At 30.7% G+C, this 18,517-nt stretch overlaps 1 protein-coding gene across 1 annotated transcript in view; it reads left to right on the top strand.

Moving 5' to 3' along the window:
* The first annotated feature begins 4,742 nt into the window (after positions 1-4,742).
* Positions 4,743-18,517, top strand: part of LOC108912728 (UDP-glucuronosyltransferase 2B7) — a 26,373-nt gene continuing 12,598 nt past the window's right edge. The window contains exons 1-2 of the mRNA XM_018718053.2: positions 4,743-5,588; positions 15,309-15,531. Of these exons, the coding sequence (XP_018573569.1) occupies positions 4,764-5,588; positions 15,309-15,531 (1,048 nt within the window). The 5' untranslated portion in view covers positions 4,743-4,763. The remainder of the gene's footprint in view (positions 5,589-15,308; positions 15,532-18,517) is intronic.

Raw genomic sequence — 18,517 nt, 5'->3', positions numbered from 1 at the left:
TTTGAAAAAAAATCACGATTTCAGCTCTAAATGAGGCATCTAAACCGTAAAAGTTAGAAACCTGCAAATTACTCTATCTTGTCATCTGTGAGCAAAACGTGTACGTTGCGAATTGAAAAACTTTTTTTTTTCAAACGAAATGATCCGTATTAATTGTCATGGGTGAATGCAAAATTGAATGACCTTTCGACTGATATAAGGTTGTCCATACTTATTTCTAACAGTTTTCCAGAAAAATCATGTGCTTTTCTAAAGTCCAAATTAGTAGCTATGTAACAGCATCAAGAAGGCCTTGCAAAACCACTTTTCTCTCAAATTTTATCACGCCTGGGAGTGACAGTGTCAATATTTACTGGCATGTTTAAAAAGTGGTTTCACAAACAAAAGTAAACCACTAACACCAAATAAAACAAAACGCAAAACGAAACAAACACAACAAGGGGAAGAATACTTAGACCGCTAATTTACATCAATTGCTCGAAGTGTTCTCCATGTCTGTACCCCAGAGCCAGACTATGTTAAGTCCAAATCTGTAGTATTTTGACTAAGTATGTTAAGTTCTGACGCATCTTTTGGTAGTTTTCGTTTTAGCGTATATCTGAAGTTAAAGAAAATAGCGCATTATGGACTATGTTAATTCCACAGATTCCTTAAGAGCAAACTAAGTTAAGTCACTATAACTTTATTAGCCTCTGGGTGTATGTTCAGTTTGACATGTTAAGTCCATGTGTGAACATATACCTCACGCGTAGTTAAAATATATTTGGTGTGTATTTGTTTAAATATCAGTTGGCTATTTTTAAAAAGGTATGTCTTCAACTTCTATTCCGTGGTCTTCTAGAACGAAGAAAATGTTACAAAATTTAGTACACGAATTTGCACAAAACGACGAAAATGTTTCACCTACAGAAGCCTCCAGCACAAAAACAACAGGTAAGTTTGTAAAATATTAATAGCAAATAGCAAGTAGAAGTAATTATCAATTTGTTTTAAATTATGGACCATATCATAATTTAACCAATGAAAATGAGAAAAATTTCGTAAATGACTGGACTTAGCATAGTTTAGCACAAGCATTATATAAAAAATGCGACTTAATACATTTTTGTTAATGTCATCCAAAAGAGAAAACTAAATACTGAAAAGACATTATTTTTTCCATAAAACACCTTACACCTCACGAAATGTCTTCTAAAAACTGAAAAAAGATTGTCCCATTTTGAGTTATTTTTCAGCTTGTTTAAAATTTTTGGATTATTTTTACAACCATTAAATTAATTTTTTTACCTTTCTTTGTCATTCTTTTAACGCAGAAACTTAATAATTTTTTAGCGTTAGGCAATATTTTCCATTATTTAACCAAATCCTCAGCACAGTAGCATTTGGTATATTTGACTGTAACTGTAATTTGTGTGCGTTTTTTTTTTTTTCATTTTAATACCATTGTCATTATCACCATACAGATTTATTATTCGTACCCTGAAGCATTGACATAAAAATGGCTTTTTCCAGAAATTGTCAAATGTAGAAGTGAAAATCCGAAAGACTGCTTTACCTGAATATCCTCAAAACAGTTCTCAGGTAGTTCATATGCAAGTTAGAAAAAGTAATCCTGGAATTCTATATTACAAAACAGATTTTGGTAATGATTTTTTAGAAGTCGACTTCAACAGAGAAACTAGGCGAAATGACTGCATTCATATATCTCTTTCACCTATTAGAGAAAAGAATAAACCAATTTCAGCGACAAAGTATAACCACTTACAAAAGTTTTTAAAGTGGGTACCAAGAAGATTCCATGACTGTTATAAAAATTTAGAGTATGGAAGAGACGAAGATGAATAAATGAAAAATATGTATATTTTTTTGTATTACTAGGAACCAAACTCTTAATGTTACATTTCCTTTATAATTAATGAGTAAATGATTTCATCAAAAAATATCTCTTTTCTCCTATACATGTTATGTCCATTAGAATTATGTCAAATCCATCTTTTTGGATTCAATATGTATATTAAATCCTTTCGTTAACTTTTTTGTCTATGCAAAACTATGTTGTCACAAAAACAAAAAACAGACGCAAACAGCTAAAACTGGTATTATGTTCCTTGTTTTAATACTTACAACTATTTCAAATATAAACTACGACCCGAATTGTCGTAAAGGGTGTTTTATAATTTGAAAATATATAAAATTAATTCACTAAAACTGCTCTACTGAAAAATTGAGTGTTTGGACTTAACATAGTCTGGCTCTGGTGTACAGATGTTGATTAATACACAAACGAATTCGGTTTTTAAACAACATTGGTCAGCATGTCTGGCGTAATTTCTTGAAATGCTACTGTAATGCGCTGACATGGGTTCCCAAAACTCCTCCTCACACATTCAAAGACTATGTCATAATAATGGCAATTACGACTATTAATGAACCCATTTTTATGAAAAGTAGCCTCATCGGAGAACATGATTCGTTTAAAAAAATCATCATCTTGATTTAACATCTCAAGTGCTCACTAAAAGTCTACTTTTAGTAACTCTTGTTATAATGCGATAAGAATTGTGCTGTGCTGTCCTTTTGTAAAATCCTATGTATCGACGTTGTACTAATACAATTGCAAGGCCTTCTTGATGCTGTTACATAGCTACTAATTTGGACTTTAGAAAAGCACATGATTTTTCTGGAAAACTGTTAGAAATAAGTATGGACAACCTTATATCAGTCGAAAGGTCATTCAATTTTGCATTCACCCATGACAATTAATACGGATCATTTCGTTTGAAAAAAAAAAGTTTTTCAATTCGCAACGTATACGTTTTGCTCACAGATGACAAAGAGTAATTTATACCAAAACGAACAGTGAAAACTGCAGGTTTCTAACTATTATGGTTTAGACGCTATCTAGCCACATTTAGAGAGTTGAAATCGTGATTTTTTTTTTCAAAAACAACTGATTATCTCGAAAACGGTAAGTTTTAAACACCATCTACATTTAATAAACTTTACCTAGTATTAACCAAGGAATTCAAAAACGCAATAATATACAGGGTGTTCCGTTTAAAATAACAAAGTTATGTAGCGCTCACGCGAAATGGAACACCCTGTAAAGCTAAAAAACTATATTTTTATAAATTTGACAGTTATAGAGTTATAGAAGAATCCCTCTAAGGTGGAATACCCTTTATATAATGCATATTTTTTCAAAATTGAAGTGGTCGCTAAAATCCACTTATGAGAATTAATGTGCGTTCTCTTTGTCTCTACTTACTAGTTCAAAAATACACATCATAGAGCATGTTGTATTAAAATAATTTAACTTTGTATCGCTACCATATAAAACAAATGAGTGTCAAAATATTTTAAAAATAAATAAATCTTTTCTTCATTAACTTTCTCCATTACCGAGATGATCTTATGAGTAATCAGTGTAAAAATATTTATTTCACTGATTGTCTCCAAGTTACCTTTGCCCCCAAACTTTTATGTCAAGCGACCTTGAATAATACACTTATTTGTAATGAATCAAATTCCAAAATAGTCGATGGTGTTTACGTAAACAAACGAAACCCGCGATTATTTTGAGAGATGTACCTACATATTTTAGTAAAAGCCAATGTGTGACATTGTGATAACCTCTGTAAACGTTACAATATAAGATAAAACTTCAAATAGATGCGTGTTTAGGTTAATCGCTGAAAAGGTTAAAAGTTATGTCAATGGTTGGATCCTGTTCGAGACATCGCCTAACAGAAATGCATATGATATAATAATAATAATAATATTTCAATCGTTCATCCCTACCCAAATATATCCTAAAAGTGGGAGATGATTTGAGATGTGAGAAATGAAGAATTTAATTGATATTAAAATAACCAGTATTTTTACAAGTTACGATAGCTTAAAGCTTAAGATTAAAGTAAAGATGACATTTGTCTACAAATTCTAACGTTGGTCATCATTACTTATTACATTTTTGACTTTATTATATATAACAGTAACAACAGTCGACTACAATGTCTTCTGGCAGCGGACAATCTAGACTGTCTTATGTCAATAATTAAGAATGGACCCTGTTAATGTTGCAACTTTATCAATTTATGGGATTAAATTAAATGGAGATAATAATGTTTCTGCAAGCAAGGAATAAACATTTTTCTTTTATATTTATTTTCCCATTACTGAATTGATTACTTAATTAGTTACACTAAAACGTCTCAATACTTACTAAATTAAGAAAAATATCTTATAGATTTTCAGTATTTTTTTAAAAGAAATGAGGTATTATTACTTTACCATTTTGCCACTTCGAAATGGATGTAGAAAATTGTTACAATTGATAGAGAAAGTTAGAGCATCAAAATAAACATTCAAAAAACACAATATAGTCAGCTGACGTCTAATAACATCAATTACTATTTTGGTCAAAGAAATAGTACATAAAGTAGTAAAGGAGGTACAGCAGGCAAAAAACTGGAAGGTTAATAGGTCATTTAAATAGCTCTTATCAACTTATTCTGACAAAAGAAATAAACCATCGTTTAAAGAAACATGCGCGCCAATTGCCCAAAACACATATCTGCTCGTGTGAGGTCTTTGACGATGCAATGTACCCAGTGTTAAAATTAACGTTGCAAATATTTCCCGTAGCCAGCACAATCATTAGCGGGTATTTTTCACCCACTCAGTATTTTTAACATATAAATGTTTGACATCTGTAATAAATTCGACCACTGTTAGGCATTTTTGTCATTAGATCGGGTAACATGTGGTGGAGTGCGTTGTGTGTGTTATCTGTTGCATCGGTTGCAAGTTGTGGGAATATTTTGGCACTTGTACCAGCGCCATTCTACAGTCACCAGATAGCATTCGCGCAAATATGGAAGGAATTGTCGTTGAGAGGCCACCACGTTACCTTGATGACCACAGTTCCGCACAGAGACCCTACCTTGATAAACCTGACGGAAATCGATACCAGCAATGCTTTCCAGATAGTGACACATAAGTACCAAATCAGCAAGACGGCGGAAAATATATTGAATATGTGGAACTGGTACGATATCTTCGCACAAATCAATTCGGATGCAGCTGAGGAGCAACTATCCAATCCGAAAGTGCAGGAGTTGATCCACAAGAGGAACAATTTCAACTTCGACGTGGTTTTCGTTGAGTCTTACTACGCAGAGTTTTTGGCTTTTGGAAAACTTTATAATTGCCCCACTGTTTTAACTACATCTGTGGACGGGCATACTCTGTTCCAACATGCCATGGGTAATCCAGCCCATCCGATTCTTCATACTGATTACGCGACTCCTTTCCATGGAAAACTGACGTTCAGGGAAAGAGTAATAAGTACGATTTACTCCGTTTACGTGTCACTATTTGAAACGTTTTATGTTCTACCGGGAAAGCAGAGGATCATAGACAAATATTTTACAAATATGTCCCTTAAATTGGAGAGTCTCATCAGTGATGTCGATATGATGTTCTTGGATGTAAATCCAGTTATCCAGGATGCTAGAGCAATTGGGCCAACTACCATTAACATTGGAATGGAGAGGAATATTGTTCCGAAGAGACCTTTGACTAAGGTAATAAAGAATATACAGGGTGTTTCATAATGATGTGCAAATATTTTAAGGATATGTTTAGAAAGTAATTTTAGGGGGGAGCGGTGGTACTTCCAATATATTTTTTTTTATTTGAGCCCCCTCCCAGAGAAAATATTCAAATCTCAAAATGGTCGAAAAATTTAGTTTTAATTTTTTTCCACGAAAACGGTTAAATTTAGAAATTTGAATTTTGGTACACGTTAACAACTAGTTGAATGGCATTTTTTTTCTGGTTTATGTCTTTGAATGAAAGAAATTAGCACCCCTTGGTTTTATTTCTCTCCCAACTTTTTTCTACGTTAGCTAATTTCAATAAGAAAAATAGCTTTTAATACTACATTTCGTTTAGAAACATTTTTTACTCTTCCCATTTCTCAAATCGATCGGAAAAATGTATTGGAAGTACACCCCCCCCAAAATTACTTTTGAAACACCTCCTTAAAATACTTGCACATCATTATGAAACACCCTGAATAATGAAAGTCACGTTCATGTGAGGTGCATTATTTTGAGTGATTAATTAAGTAAATTTCTCAAATTATTTCGTTTAAATCAAATACTGTCATTACTTTAAAAGTAAAGCTAAATGAAATCGTTTAGAAAACATTCTGATTAAACAAAGATATATCTATACAGAGTGTTTCTATATTTAACATGATTATTCACATTATTTTATTAAAAAAGTTCATATTAATATATGAGCACAAATCAGGGGCGTGCCTGTAGGTAATTATTATAACAAAACATGTACGCCATATACATATTTTGAGTTTCTTGTAATCTTTGTTCGTTACTTGACATAAGATGTCTCAACATTTCTTCATTTGAAGCATAGTTCTAGAGAATATTTTTATTTAGAAATCACGAGTTATTATATTATTTTCAATAATTGTATTTTAACGGGCATCTTTTATCGGATGATGAACGGATAAATTTCAGGATGCATATTCTTATTTTTTGCCTACAAGAACGCTTGTGGTGAAGATTAAATTTTAGTTTTCATAAGAACACGATTTTCAATTATTCAAAGTTTGAGAAAAAAAAAACATTCCGTTATTAAGATATTAAACTACGATAAAATATATAAAGAATCGTCCTCTGAAATATTTCAAACTCTTACTACGCCTTGGCACCAAACAATATCTAGTTATGCTAAAACATAATTTTATAGAGAGAAGTTGGTCAGTTATTTATATTTAAAATAGGTACTAATGAAACAAAAGAAACACCCGATATATTGAAATTATGAAATTTCTATTAGCTTTGAAGACTACCACTGGACACTAAATTTTGTTTTAAGTTTTGCGGTTTTATATATAATATTTATTAACATTCAGATATCTATAATTTTAATATGAAATTCCTTGAAGATCTGTCCTTCTAATGCAGAAATATGTTATATAATATATCTTGGCTGAATTTCAAGTAGGTCATTCTCCACTATTGGAAACAAGAATATGCGACAATTCCTTTGAAAGATAGCAACATTGTTTAATAATTTCAATTATACGTTTCTTAATTAGTTTTATATGTGTGGATAGATTTTTTTTAATTTTAGATTAATGAATTCCTAGCTTATCTATGGAATTATTTTTTTTAACATATGTACTTATTATATTTAGAAGAATTTTTTTCTCTGTTTATTTGAATCGATCGAGAATTGTTTTTCTGAAACTATTTTTGCATAACCAAAAAACTTACACTGGAAAAAAACAGCATAATATTAATTTTTGACTAATAATTTTTAAGCAAATGTTTGTTTACTTAATTTTCATTCTTTCACAAGTAGAAAAATACCTTAAATAAAAAATAAAATAACAAATAAACTATATATAATAATAACTTCGGACAATAGAAAATAATTTATAATTTTTTTTATTGATAAGAAAATTTAGAAATAATTTGTCTTAATATCTTTAAAGGACTCGACCTTGATTCGATTTTATTGATTGTTGAGTGTTTATTATTAGCTTTTGATTTCATTCGCTAATTAATTTGAGTTTTATTATTCAATAAAATTGTTCTAATATGAGATAAAATTGACAAAGGAACAAATTTTGATTCAATGTAACACTATTTGTTCAATAGTTCATCAGTAACATTTTATCTAAGGAATGAAATTTTCAGATGACCTCAAGAGAATCATGTCATAATTTGTTAATAATATCTCAATCATAATTATATTAGATAATAATTAATTGCATATTTTAATTTTATTTATACAATTTGTTAATATAGTAGTATTTTTGCAAGATATACAAAAATTTTCCACAATGCGCTGCAGCATATAATTTTGTAATAACATAGTAGTAAGCATAATAAGTGTCTGATAGGTATACATAGATCAGAAATGTTAAAGCGCCTGCATTGTAGTACAGGGTTGGTTGTAAAAACGACACAATCGTTGCCTTCTTATAACTTATAAGAATATTTATTTAAGTACCTATTTGCATAATAGCTTGCAACAAAAGAGGCAATGTCTATTTTTCTACATTAAACGCTTTACATGGAACTTGACATAAAATATATTGTAACGAATTGGAAAGGTACACAAAGAATCACGAATGAAAAATTACCTGACCGAACTTTGGGTCATATATAAAAATTAACTATTATTATAGCAACCACAAAATAGTATAAAATTGTTAATATAAATATTCTGAATATAAAGTAAGTAACAATTAAAGATATCACATAGTATAAAATTAATAATTTTAATTTAATTCACAAGTACAAAATAAATTTTTCAAAAAAAATGTATGACATCGACACTTGTTAACACTCAATATATTGAGAAAACAGAATTTAAACCTAGAGCAACGTATATCAAATAAAAGCTCAAAATCTATAGATGAATCTGGTATGCATATCCTGGGAAGACGAGTAACTGCATAGAAGATATCTCAATTGAACTTAGGTCATAGTATGACATTTTTTATCAATTGTCAAATTAAATTATAATTTTCACAAATGTCAAAGTTGGCTTTACAAGTACCTTGAGATGACCTATAAAAAACATAAAATAAAGAATATTTTAATAATTAGTTATAGAATTGTGTGCTAAAATAAAAGGACATTTGTAAAAAATTGTATTAGTCATAAGGAGTGTAGTGAAAAAGTGTTGTTAAAAAAGAACATCCAAGGACTGAAAATTCTGTGAAGGGACCTTAAGTAAAAATAGGACCAGAATAATCCAGAAAGGATGAAAAACAAAAGTTTATTGATTGGTTACGGCTTGGGTTTTTGGAAAATACAGAGTAGAGAGACACCTCCAATAAATTTAAACTTGAACAAGAAAGAAATAGTCATGTAAGAAAATTAAACTTACCAGAAAAGTTAACCAGTTAAAAGTTAGTTTGTTTGTTCTCAAAACCACACGAAAGAAATTTGCCATCAAAAAGAAAATTTCCGTTACCAGTTGTAAGCAGTCCATAGAGGTTTCCAGTGGCCCTATAAATGGTATGCAGGACATCAGTGTAGTTTCCAACAAGGGAAGTTTCAAGTTAGCAAATACCAGGTACCTAAAATAAAAATAAAGTACACTATAAACAAAACAGATAGCTATAACCTATTAATACTACTTTTCTATCGCATCAAACCTAAGAAAAATGATGCAGAATAAACTATAGAACTTACCCGAATAAAAATAAATACAAGCCAAACAATCATATTTCTAAAAACTTCACAAATTCCACGAGCTCGAACCAATTTATCAATAGGGACAGCCATGTTTAATTAGAGTTGAATTTTCTGTCAGTAAATAAGAAATCATGCCCCTGTAAGATAGGCAAAATGCAATACAAAGAGACGTATTCAAAAATTAATAGTTTAAATTAATTGCTAATAAAGTAAAATTCTTCATGAATTAAAAACAATCCTTGTATTGTATTTAATTGTATTAGATTAGAAAAGACAACAATATTAATAAAATATTCTTTATTATTGCTAAGGAAGATATTGATAATTTGAGTTACAAGTTGCAAGTTTTAAGTCAACCCACAACATTTTTTCGAAGATTGTATTAAAGTTTAATGTCTATTTTTTTGGTGTGTTGCATTGTACTTGTTTGTGTATTAAAATTAATAGAACCGACTCCTGAGATCACTAATAATAAAACAAGCATCTAACATCAGCTGGCAAAGGAAAAGGTAAAGTACACGGTGAGTCAAAGAAAGGATTGTATTTAACAATTAGCAGCTAACCAACATAAAAAAAAATATTTACACAAACAAAACAAAGAACCCAACACACAACACAAACAAACACAACTTTGGCAAAAATTATTATTTCACAACAATACATGTAATAATGAGTACCAGCAAAAATTAACCAAATAATAATTTCTTGCCCTAAGTGGCGAAGGATCAACTAATTCGCAGTTTAGTAATCCCACTATCGGTGTCATTGTATTATAAATAACATGTACATATCTGCCTCTAATATGAAGCTTCCCATCAATCAATTTATTCGATCCGTATCTACGGTACCCTAATGCCTGCCCTGTCGTACCGGGGAATAATCCAGGTTTTTTATTAAGGGATGGCCGTGCATTTCATTGTCGTTTATGAGTGAGCTTGACGCTTTGCTTGGTCGAGTGTATGGCAGTTGCTTTATAGCAGTCCGTAGCATCGTGTATTGTGAATATAGAGCGGCACACGGCTTGACTACAGATTTAGCCTGTTTCCACTACTATTCGCGAATGCAGCTAAGAGCTCGCCCTCTGGCGGTGACAAGTGATACTAGCGAAACAAGGTAAACATATCTTCTGTGTGTGACATTTCGTATTTAAAACTGTATTTAGTGTTCGTTTTTTGAACACTGTTATTTTAAGAAAATAGTGTGAGGAGAATTTCAGCAATTATGGTTAGAAAGAAGAAACTGTCAAACTATTATTGTTCAGTTCAAGGTCCAAGAAAAATCCAGAATTAAGTTTTCATCACACCAATGAAGAAATTTTCAAAATATTATTGCCGATAGANATCATTATGGCCCATTAGAAAAGTCACCTACAGGGAAAAAATATATATTTGAGATTATTGATGCATTTACTAAGTTTGTTAAATTGTATGATGTAAAATCTACTAAATCTGTTGAAGTTATTCACAAATTACAGGAATACTTTACTTGTTATAGTAAACCCGTTAGAATTGTATCGGATAGAGGAACCGCGTTTACTAGTAATGACTTTGAGAATTTTATGAACAAAAATGATATTGAACATATAAAAATAGCAACGGCTAGTCCAAGAGCTAATGGTCAAATCGAAAGAATTAATAGAGATTTAACCCCTATGTTATCTAAATTAACGGAATTTAAGAGTAAATGGACACAAAATTTACCTTTGGTCGAATTTGCTATCAATAACAGTATTTGTAGATCCACTAAGCAAACTCCTTCTGTATTATTATTTGGTGTTAATCAGAGAGATCGAAATGATTATCTGAGAAATTATGTTGAGTTACAAAATGATATGGAGCGAGATTTAGAATCCATGAGAGAGGAAGCACAGAATCAAAACCTGAAAGTTCAAAATTATAACAAAAAACAATTTGACAAATCTCATAAAGTCCCTTATCATTATAAAATTGGAGATTTTGTTATGGTTAAAAATTTCGATGTTACACCCAATGTTAATAAGAAGTTAATCCCAAAATATAAAGGACCTTATGAAATTAAACAAGTTCTTGATAATGACAGATATTTCGATATAGAAGATTTCCAACTTACTCAGAGACCCTTCAAAGGAATTTTTAGTACTGAAAATATGAAATTATGGTTAAGCACAGATTAGATTTTGATATTTTGTATTTAAATATATTTTTTGCATTTATTTTATGAGAAAAGTTAGTAATTCAAACAGATTACTTACCTTATGAATTTATGAATTATGTTCATTGTCAGATATCGTAAACTTAAAAAATTTATGTAAAAGTTTACTGATAGATGATACTTACCTTTATGTCTTATGTGAAATGTTATGTGACCTTATGTTTTTATGAACTTATGATGTTATGAATTTATGTCTTTATGCATTTATGTTTTATGATTTATGATCTTTATGAATTTATGTTCTTATGATGTTAACGATCCTATTTGTACAATCAGATCGAGGACGATCTGTGGTCAGGTAGGGCCGAACTGTAGACATTTTCTTGTGAATTTAAAATTCGCGCGTTGGGAAGTCTCCATGGGTGTGTGGTTGGAATGGTCAAGAAGAAGAGGAAGAAGAGATAGGGAAGATGGCGTTTGTGTTTTTCTGTTCGCTAGTGTTTTGCAAAAAGGAGAATGAAGTTGTTTAAGAATAACCAACCGACATTTTATGTTTACCCATCATTATTATTACTACATAACTTTGCCCAATTTTCCCATATAGTACCACATGATCAGCCTTAAAAACTGCCTCTCCTTCTGATATACAACGAGAGTTTTCGTTGGCATATATGTAAATAGGAAATGTATTCCACAACGGATAAGTTCATAGTTATAACTTAATAAAATGTACATTAAATTGTAACGCTAGAGACAAATAAAGTAGACATAAATACTTGCCTTAAAATTTATTTATGAAATATTTGAAACCTATAAAATAACACAAAAGTCAAAAAACCACAGTTAGATAACAAAATTACTAATAATAATGGCAAATAAGACAAATGTTGTTCAAATGAATGAGTAAACGCGAACGACAATGTCAAAATTACCTTTTCTCGGAGCTTACTGCTTTCGCCGCTTGGTGCGCTTGCATCTTAAAAATTATCGCGGATAATGCTTACTAGAATAATATCGCTTATTACTGTTTATTTATTTGATTGTCGCCACAAAGTTTCCGATGTCTACTGATATATAAAGTTTATTTCTGCAGCAGTCTTTATTTTATAATTTCCAATTGAATGGAGCATGCGCATAGTAAATTACCGTTTCTGCAGTATAAATCTCAAACTGTGACCAGAAGTTTGGTGTTAATAAGAATTAAAACTATCATCAAACTGTTTGCTGACGATCAAACTTTTTTTCTAATTACTACTAATTATGGATAGAAGGCACGAATTTGGGAATGATATCAAATAAAAAATATTGATCATTTGGACTAAAATCATAACTCTCATGGCAATATTGTTAATTAAAATAATCCCACTCTCATAATCTGCAAAAATAAAAAAGTAAAAAACTGTTACTCCAAGATAGTCAGTGGCAGATCTGAGATTAACAAATTTCTATTTCTTCTCTGTTATCAGTTTGTTATCCTTATTTCAAATTTCTGTGTAAAATGTTAAACTCAAACTAAACAATCGTTCTTGCAGTACAAAATCCACAACCGTTAGTAACTAGTCCACAACTGCGCCAGTGTAATAAAGACAATTTGCAAGCTATCAGAAATTTACTGCAGAGACAAGTCTATTATCTATCTGGAAAGGAATAATGTATCTATTGTATGTATTGTTAAAATAATTTGCAATTATTTTACAGTCATCATAAACGATTATACAAGCCGACAAAAATTTCTCAGATCTATCATTTCTTATAGATTTTGATGTGCTGAAACCAAATTTGAAGAGTAAATTTTTATGGTTTAGTTTTTTTGTAATCGCAAGGACAAACTTCTTCTGTATTGAATATGGTTATTTCAATACTACCTTTGGTAAATATGAACATATCGACTCTATCCTGATTTTAACCTAGATGATAAGTAGTGTTTTTTAAGAATAGCCTAACCTAACTAGTTCCAACCAAGATTTGTGGCTGACCGTGGTAAAAACTCGGTAGGACTCTTAGGAAGGGTTAAAACCCTTCCAAAGGATTGCGGCATGCGTAGGTCGGCACTAGTTAGGTCAAGTTAGGTTATTCTTGAAAAACACTACGCATGAGATTTTTCAATGGAATTGAGTTGTTGCCCTTCAAATCGGATTTATGTTGAGCGCCCAGAAATGAAAACACACCTTACGCTTCTTTTTCCAATATATTTGTGTTTTGGCCGTCCGCCAAGTTTGGACATCGGATTCGTGATTAGTGCCCAAAAACACATAGGAAATCTAAGTTAAAATCGGGATAGATTCGGTATTCTTTATGTTTACCAAAGGTAGTATTGAGATAACTGCATATTCAATATACAGGGTGTAAGAAATTTGAATACCATTACTTCAGCATGAAATGGAGTAATCATAAATGAACAAAAACTTGTATATTACAGGGACGTAAGATTAAAGTTTTCAAAAGACAGCAAGTATTAATATTGGGGAGTTTCATCACAACGTGACAACAACGCTTAACCTGCAGATGGATACCACGTGTGCACGCGGCAGACTTGTCTTATGGAAAAAATGTAAACAACTATTATTGTGAAACATTTAGTATATTTCAAGATTTTCAAGACAATTTTTTTCCAGTTTTAAAAAAAAATAAAATAAAATGTATCGATTTTGAAGTACGAAGATAATGTGCTTAAATTTTAGCTGGAATTTTAGTAATTATGAATCTTAAACAGGAACTTAACTTTTAATCAAATTATGTATCTGAAAAATTTGTAATTAAAGTACCCAAAGATTCACGTCGTCCAAATAATTATACGTATTAAAAATAATTTAAGTACTTACCAGAAAGCAAAATTCAGTAATTTTTAAACGCACAAGTACAAAACAAACTACAACATATGCTTAAAATGTCCACGACATCTTCTAATCAAACGGAAATAGTGGTACGCAAAAAACACTCCAACACGGTCGATTCCAGATATCAACGAATTGCGTATTGGTGGTTGCTGGACACCTTATACCTTGTGTTAATAAACCGGCGCGCCGTTGTCACTTCGCCCAATATGAATTTTAAATTTATTACAACGCTAATAATTTTTTAGAAATAAGCAAGTTTAAAAAAACGATGTATTTCATGGTATTCTATGAGCGCAGTTGTCAATATCCCTTAATTAATCGAACTTTTGTATGTACATCAAGTTGGAGATTTTGATAATTTTTTTCTCGGAAATATTTGCGTTTAGGACCCATATCATATAAATAAGTTTTTTATTGTTTTTTTTTTTAATGTATTCTATCGTCTGTCAAAATTAAGGCAATCAAACTTCTAACACCCTGTAGAAGAGACTTGTCCCTGCGATTACAAAAGTTCTAAACTATGAAAATTATTTTACTCTTCGAATTTTTTTTCAGCACTTCAAAATTTATTAAAAATTATAGGTCTAACCTACAAACCAAAAAAAAAATTTGTTGGCCAGTGTTATTGAATAAATCTACTATCTAGGAACTAAAGAAATTTTCGTCTGTATTGCATCTAGCGCTGAATAAAAATTATAATAATAGATTTACTTTACACATGATTTCACTTAATCGTTACATTATTCTCACATTTTTTTCTTTAAAAAAATATTTACTACAAACTAGTGCAGAAAGATCCGCCTTCTCATGACTTGATTCTTTTAATTTAACAATTGATGCATAATAGTATCAAAAACTCTGACGTACAAAACATGTTGCAGTGTTTAAAGAAATGTACAAATTTTATTACCTGCTCTTATACTTGATAAAAGAACAGTGATACCAGTAATTGCTTTGTTCAAAACCATGGCACCTAAAAAGTTTGTTCCCGTTCATATTCTCTCTATTTTTAAATAAAAACATGTAAAGGCGAAATCGCCAGACATATTATTTGTTCATTACAATTTTGTTTTCACTTTCGAATTTTTTTCAGGACCTCAAAGACTTTATGGACAATGCCAAGGAAGGATTCATTTATTTTAGTCTCGGGAGCAACGTAAGGAGCAAGGAGCTCAATCATGACACTCTGACAGCCATTGTACAAGCGTTCAAGGAGATACCTTACAAGGTTGTTTGGAAATTCGAAGGCGATGATCTACCCGGAAAACCCGATAATGTGAAATTGGTTCGGTGGGCGCCTCAGCAAATTGTATTGAGTAAGCATCAATTTTTAAAAAGTTTATTTGAATTCAACACAAAATTTCCACTTCTAAACTTAAATTGTGACTTTTGATATCTTACTTTTTACTTTTATGATTTAATTGAGTATTTTTATTTTGCTAGGAAGAAAAACAAATTTTAAATAAATGACTCGTGTATCAAAACGATCAGTTTAGGGATTGAATTTATATATTTAGTTTTGTCTAATCATAAATAGCTCACACCGAGAAAGTAGATAATTTACGATTATAATATAATTGTTAAAGTGTCGAAACCTCTCAATTTTCGTTCCCAAAACTGTAATCAAAATAACAACAACATATGAGTTTGGTTTGCTTAACTATCGGGGTGTATTGGAAAATTTTTATTATCTTTTTTTTGACAACTAATATTGAATTGAAATTAACAGAATTTTTTTATTTTTTCATTGTTTTGTAATTGTGATTAAGTGGGACGATGCAGAGTCGATCTAAGTTTCGCGTAATAATTCTTGATTAANAGTTTTTCAACAATTTACACATTTCATATTTGAACCTTTAATTAGGAAAAATAAAATTCTACTTTACATTGATGATATTTTATTAGCGACCGAGAACGAAACTGAACATTTTGAAATTTTATCTGAAGTTTTTAGGTTATTAAGACAATATAAATTAAAATTACGCCTTGATAAATGCTTATTCATGCAAAACAAAATTAGTTATCTTGGTTATATTGTCAGTGAAAAAGGTATTCAACCAGGGGTTAGTAACATCAATGCAATATTAAACTATCCCGTTCCGAAAACAATAAAAGAGGTACATCGATTTATCGGCCTCGCGAGTTATTTTAGGAAATTTGTTCAAAACTTTTCTGTCATCGCAAAACCGTTATACGCTCTAGTTAGAAAAAATGCTACTTTTAAATTTGAGTCTGAAGAATTGGCAGCATTTGAAAGACTTAAACAATGTTTGTCAGCCTATCCGGTTTTAGCTGTTTATTCACCACTTTTGGAAACTCAGCTACACTGTGATGCCAGTGCAGTAGGGTACGGTGCGATTATGGTTCAAAAGCAAAAAGATGGAAAGTTTAAACCAGTTTTCTTTTTCAGTCAGCGAGCAACACCAACTGAGAGTCGCTATCATAGTTTCGAGTTAGAGACTTTATGTGTAGTCTATGCTATAAAGCGATTACATATTTCTTTATCAGGGATTAAATTTAAGATAGTCACTGACTGTGATAGTTTTAGACTAACTCTTAGCAAACAACATATTAATCCAAGAATTTCAAGGTGGGCTATGTATCTTCAGGGTTATGATTATGAAATAGAACATAGAGCTAGCAAGCGAATGGCACACGTTGATGCTCTTAGTAGGGCGACGAGTATTTTGATATTAGAAGAAAACCCATTTGAACAAAATTTATCAATTGCACAAAACTTAGATGAAAATATTAAGATCCTTAAAGAACAGTTGATGATTAGGGAAAATAAAAATTTCGAGCTTAGGAACGGTTTAGTCTATAAGAAAATAAAAGATAAAATATATTTTTATGTCCCCCATCTTATGGAAAATCAAATTATCCAAAATTGTCACGATCATTTAGGTCACTTAGGTATTGATAAAACTGTTGAGTATATTTCCAGATCCTATTGGTTTCCAGAGCTGAAACAAAAAGTAATAAAGTACATAAAAAATTGTATTAAATGCATAACATACTCATCTAATTCAGGTAAAAAGGAAGGAACCTTGCATAACATTGCAAAAGGAGATAAGCCCTTCATAACTTTGCACATAGATCATTATGGCCCATTAGAAAAGTCACCTACAGGGAAAAAATATATATTTGAGATTATTGATGCATTTACTAAGTTTGTTAAATTGTATGATGTAAAATCTACTAAATCTGTTGAAGTTATTCACAAATTACAGGAATACTTTACTTGTTATAGTAAACCCGTTAGAATTGTATCGGATAGAGGAACCGCGTTTACTAGTAATGACTTTGAGAATTTTATGAACAAAAATGATATTGAACATATAAAAATAGCAACGGCCACTCCAAGAGCTAATGGTCAAATCGAAAGAATTAATAGAGATTTAACCCCTATGTTATCTAAATTAACGGAATTTAAGAGTAAATGGACACAAAATTTACCTTTGGTCGAATTTGCTATCAATAACAGTATTTGTAGATCCACTAAGCAAACTCCTTCTGTATTATTATTTGGTGTTAATCAGAGAGATCGAAATGATTATCTGAGAAATTATGTTGAGTTACAAAATGATATGGAGCGAGATTTAGAATCTATGAGAGAGGAAGCACAGAATCAAAACCTGAAAGTTCAAAATTATAACAAAAAACAATTTGACAAATCTCATAAAGTCCCTTATCATTATAAAATTGGAGATTTTGTTATGGTTAAAAATTTCGATGTTACACCCAATGTTAATAAGAAGTTAATCCCAAAATATAAAGGACCTTATGAAATTAAACAAGTTCTTGATAATGACAGATATTTAATTACCGATATAGAAGATTTCCAACTTACTCAGAGACCCTTCAAAGGAATTTTTAGTACTGAAAATATGAAATTATGGTTAAGCACAGATTAGATTTTGATATTTTGTATTTAAATATATTTTTTGCATTTATGTTTATGAGAAAAGTTAGTAATTCAAACAGATTACTTACCTTATGAATTTATGAATTATGTTCATTGTCAGATATCGTAAACTTAAAAAATTTATGTAAAAGTTTACTGATAGATGATACTTACCTTTATGTCTTATGTGAAATGTTATGTGACCTTATGTTTTTATGAACTTATGATGTTATGAATTTATGTCTTTATGCATTTATGTTTTATGATTTATGATCTTTATGAATTTATGTTCTTATGATGTTAACGATCCTATTTGTACAATCAGATCGAGGACGATCTGTGGTCAGGTAGGGCCGAACTGTAGACATTTTCTTGTGAATTTAAAATTCGCGCGTTGG

The sequence above is a fragment of the Anoplophora glabripennis genome, unplaced genomic scaffold, assembly GCF_000390285.2.
Source record: "Anoplophora glabripennis isolate ALB-LARVAE unplaced genomic scaffold, Agla_2.0 scaffold63, whole genome shotgun sequence".
Classification (NCBI taxonomy): Eukaryota; Metazoa; Arthropoda; class Insecta; order Coleoptera; family Cerambycidae; genus Anoplophora; species Anoplophora glabripennis.
Note: the sequence above shows the minus strand (reverse complement) of the source record. Positions and strands in the feature narration are given on the sequence as shown.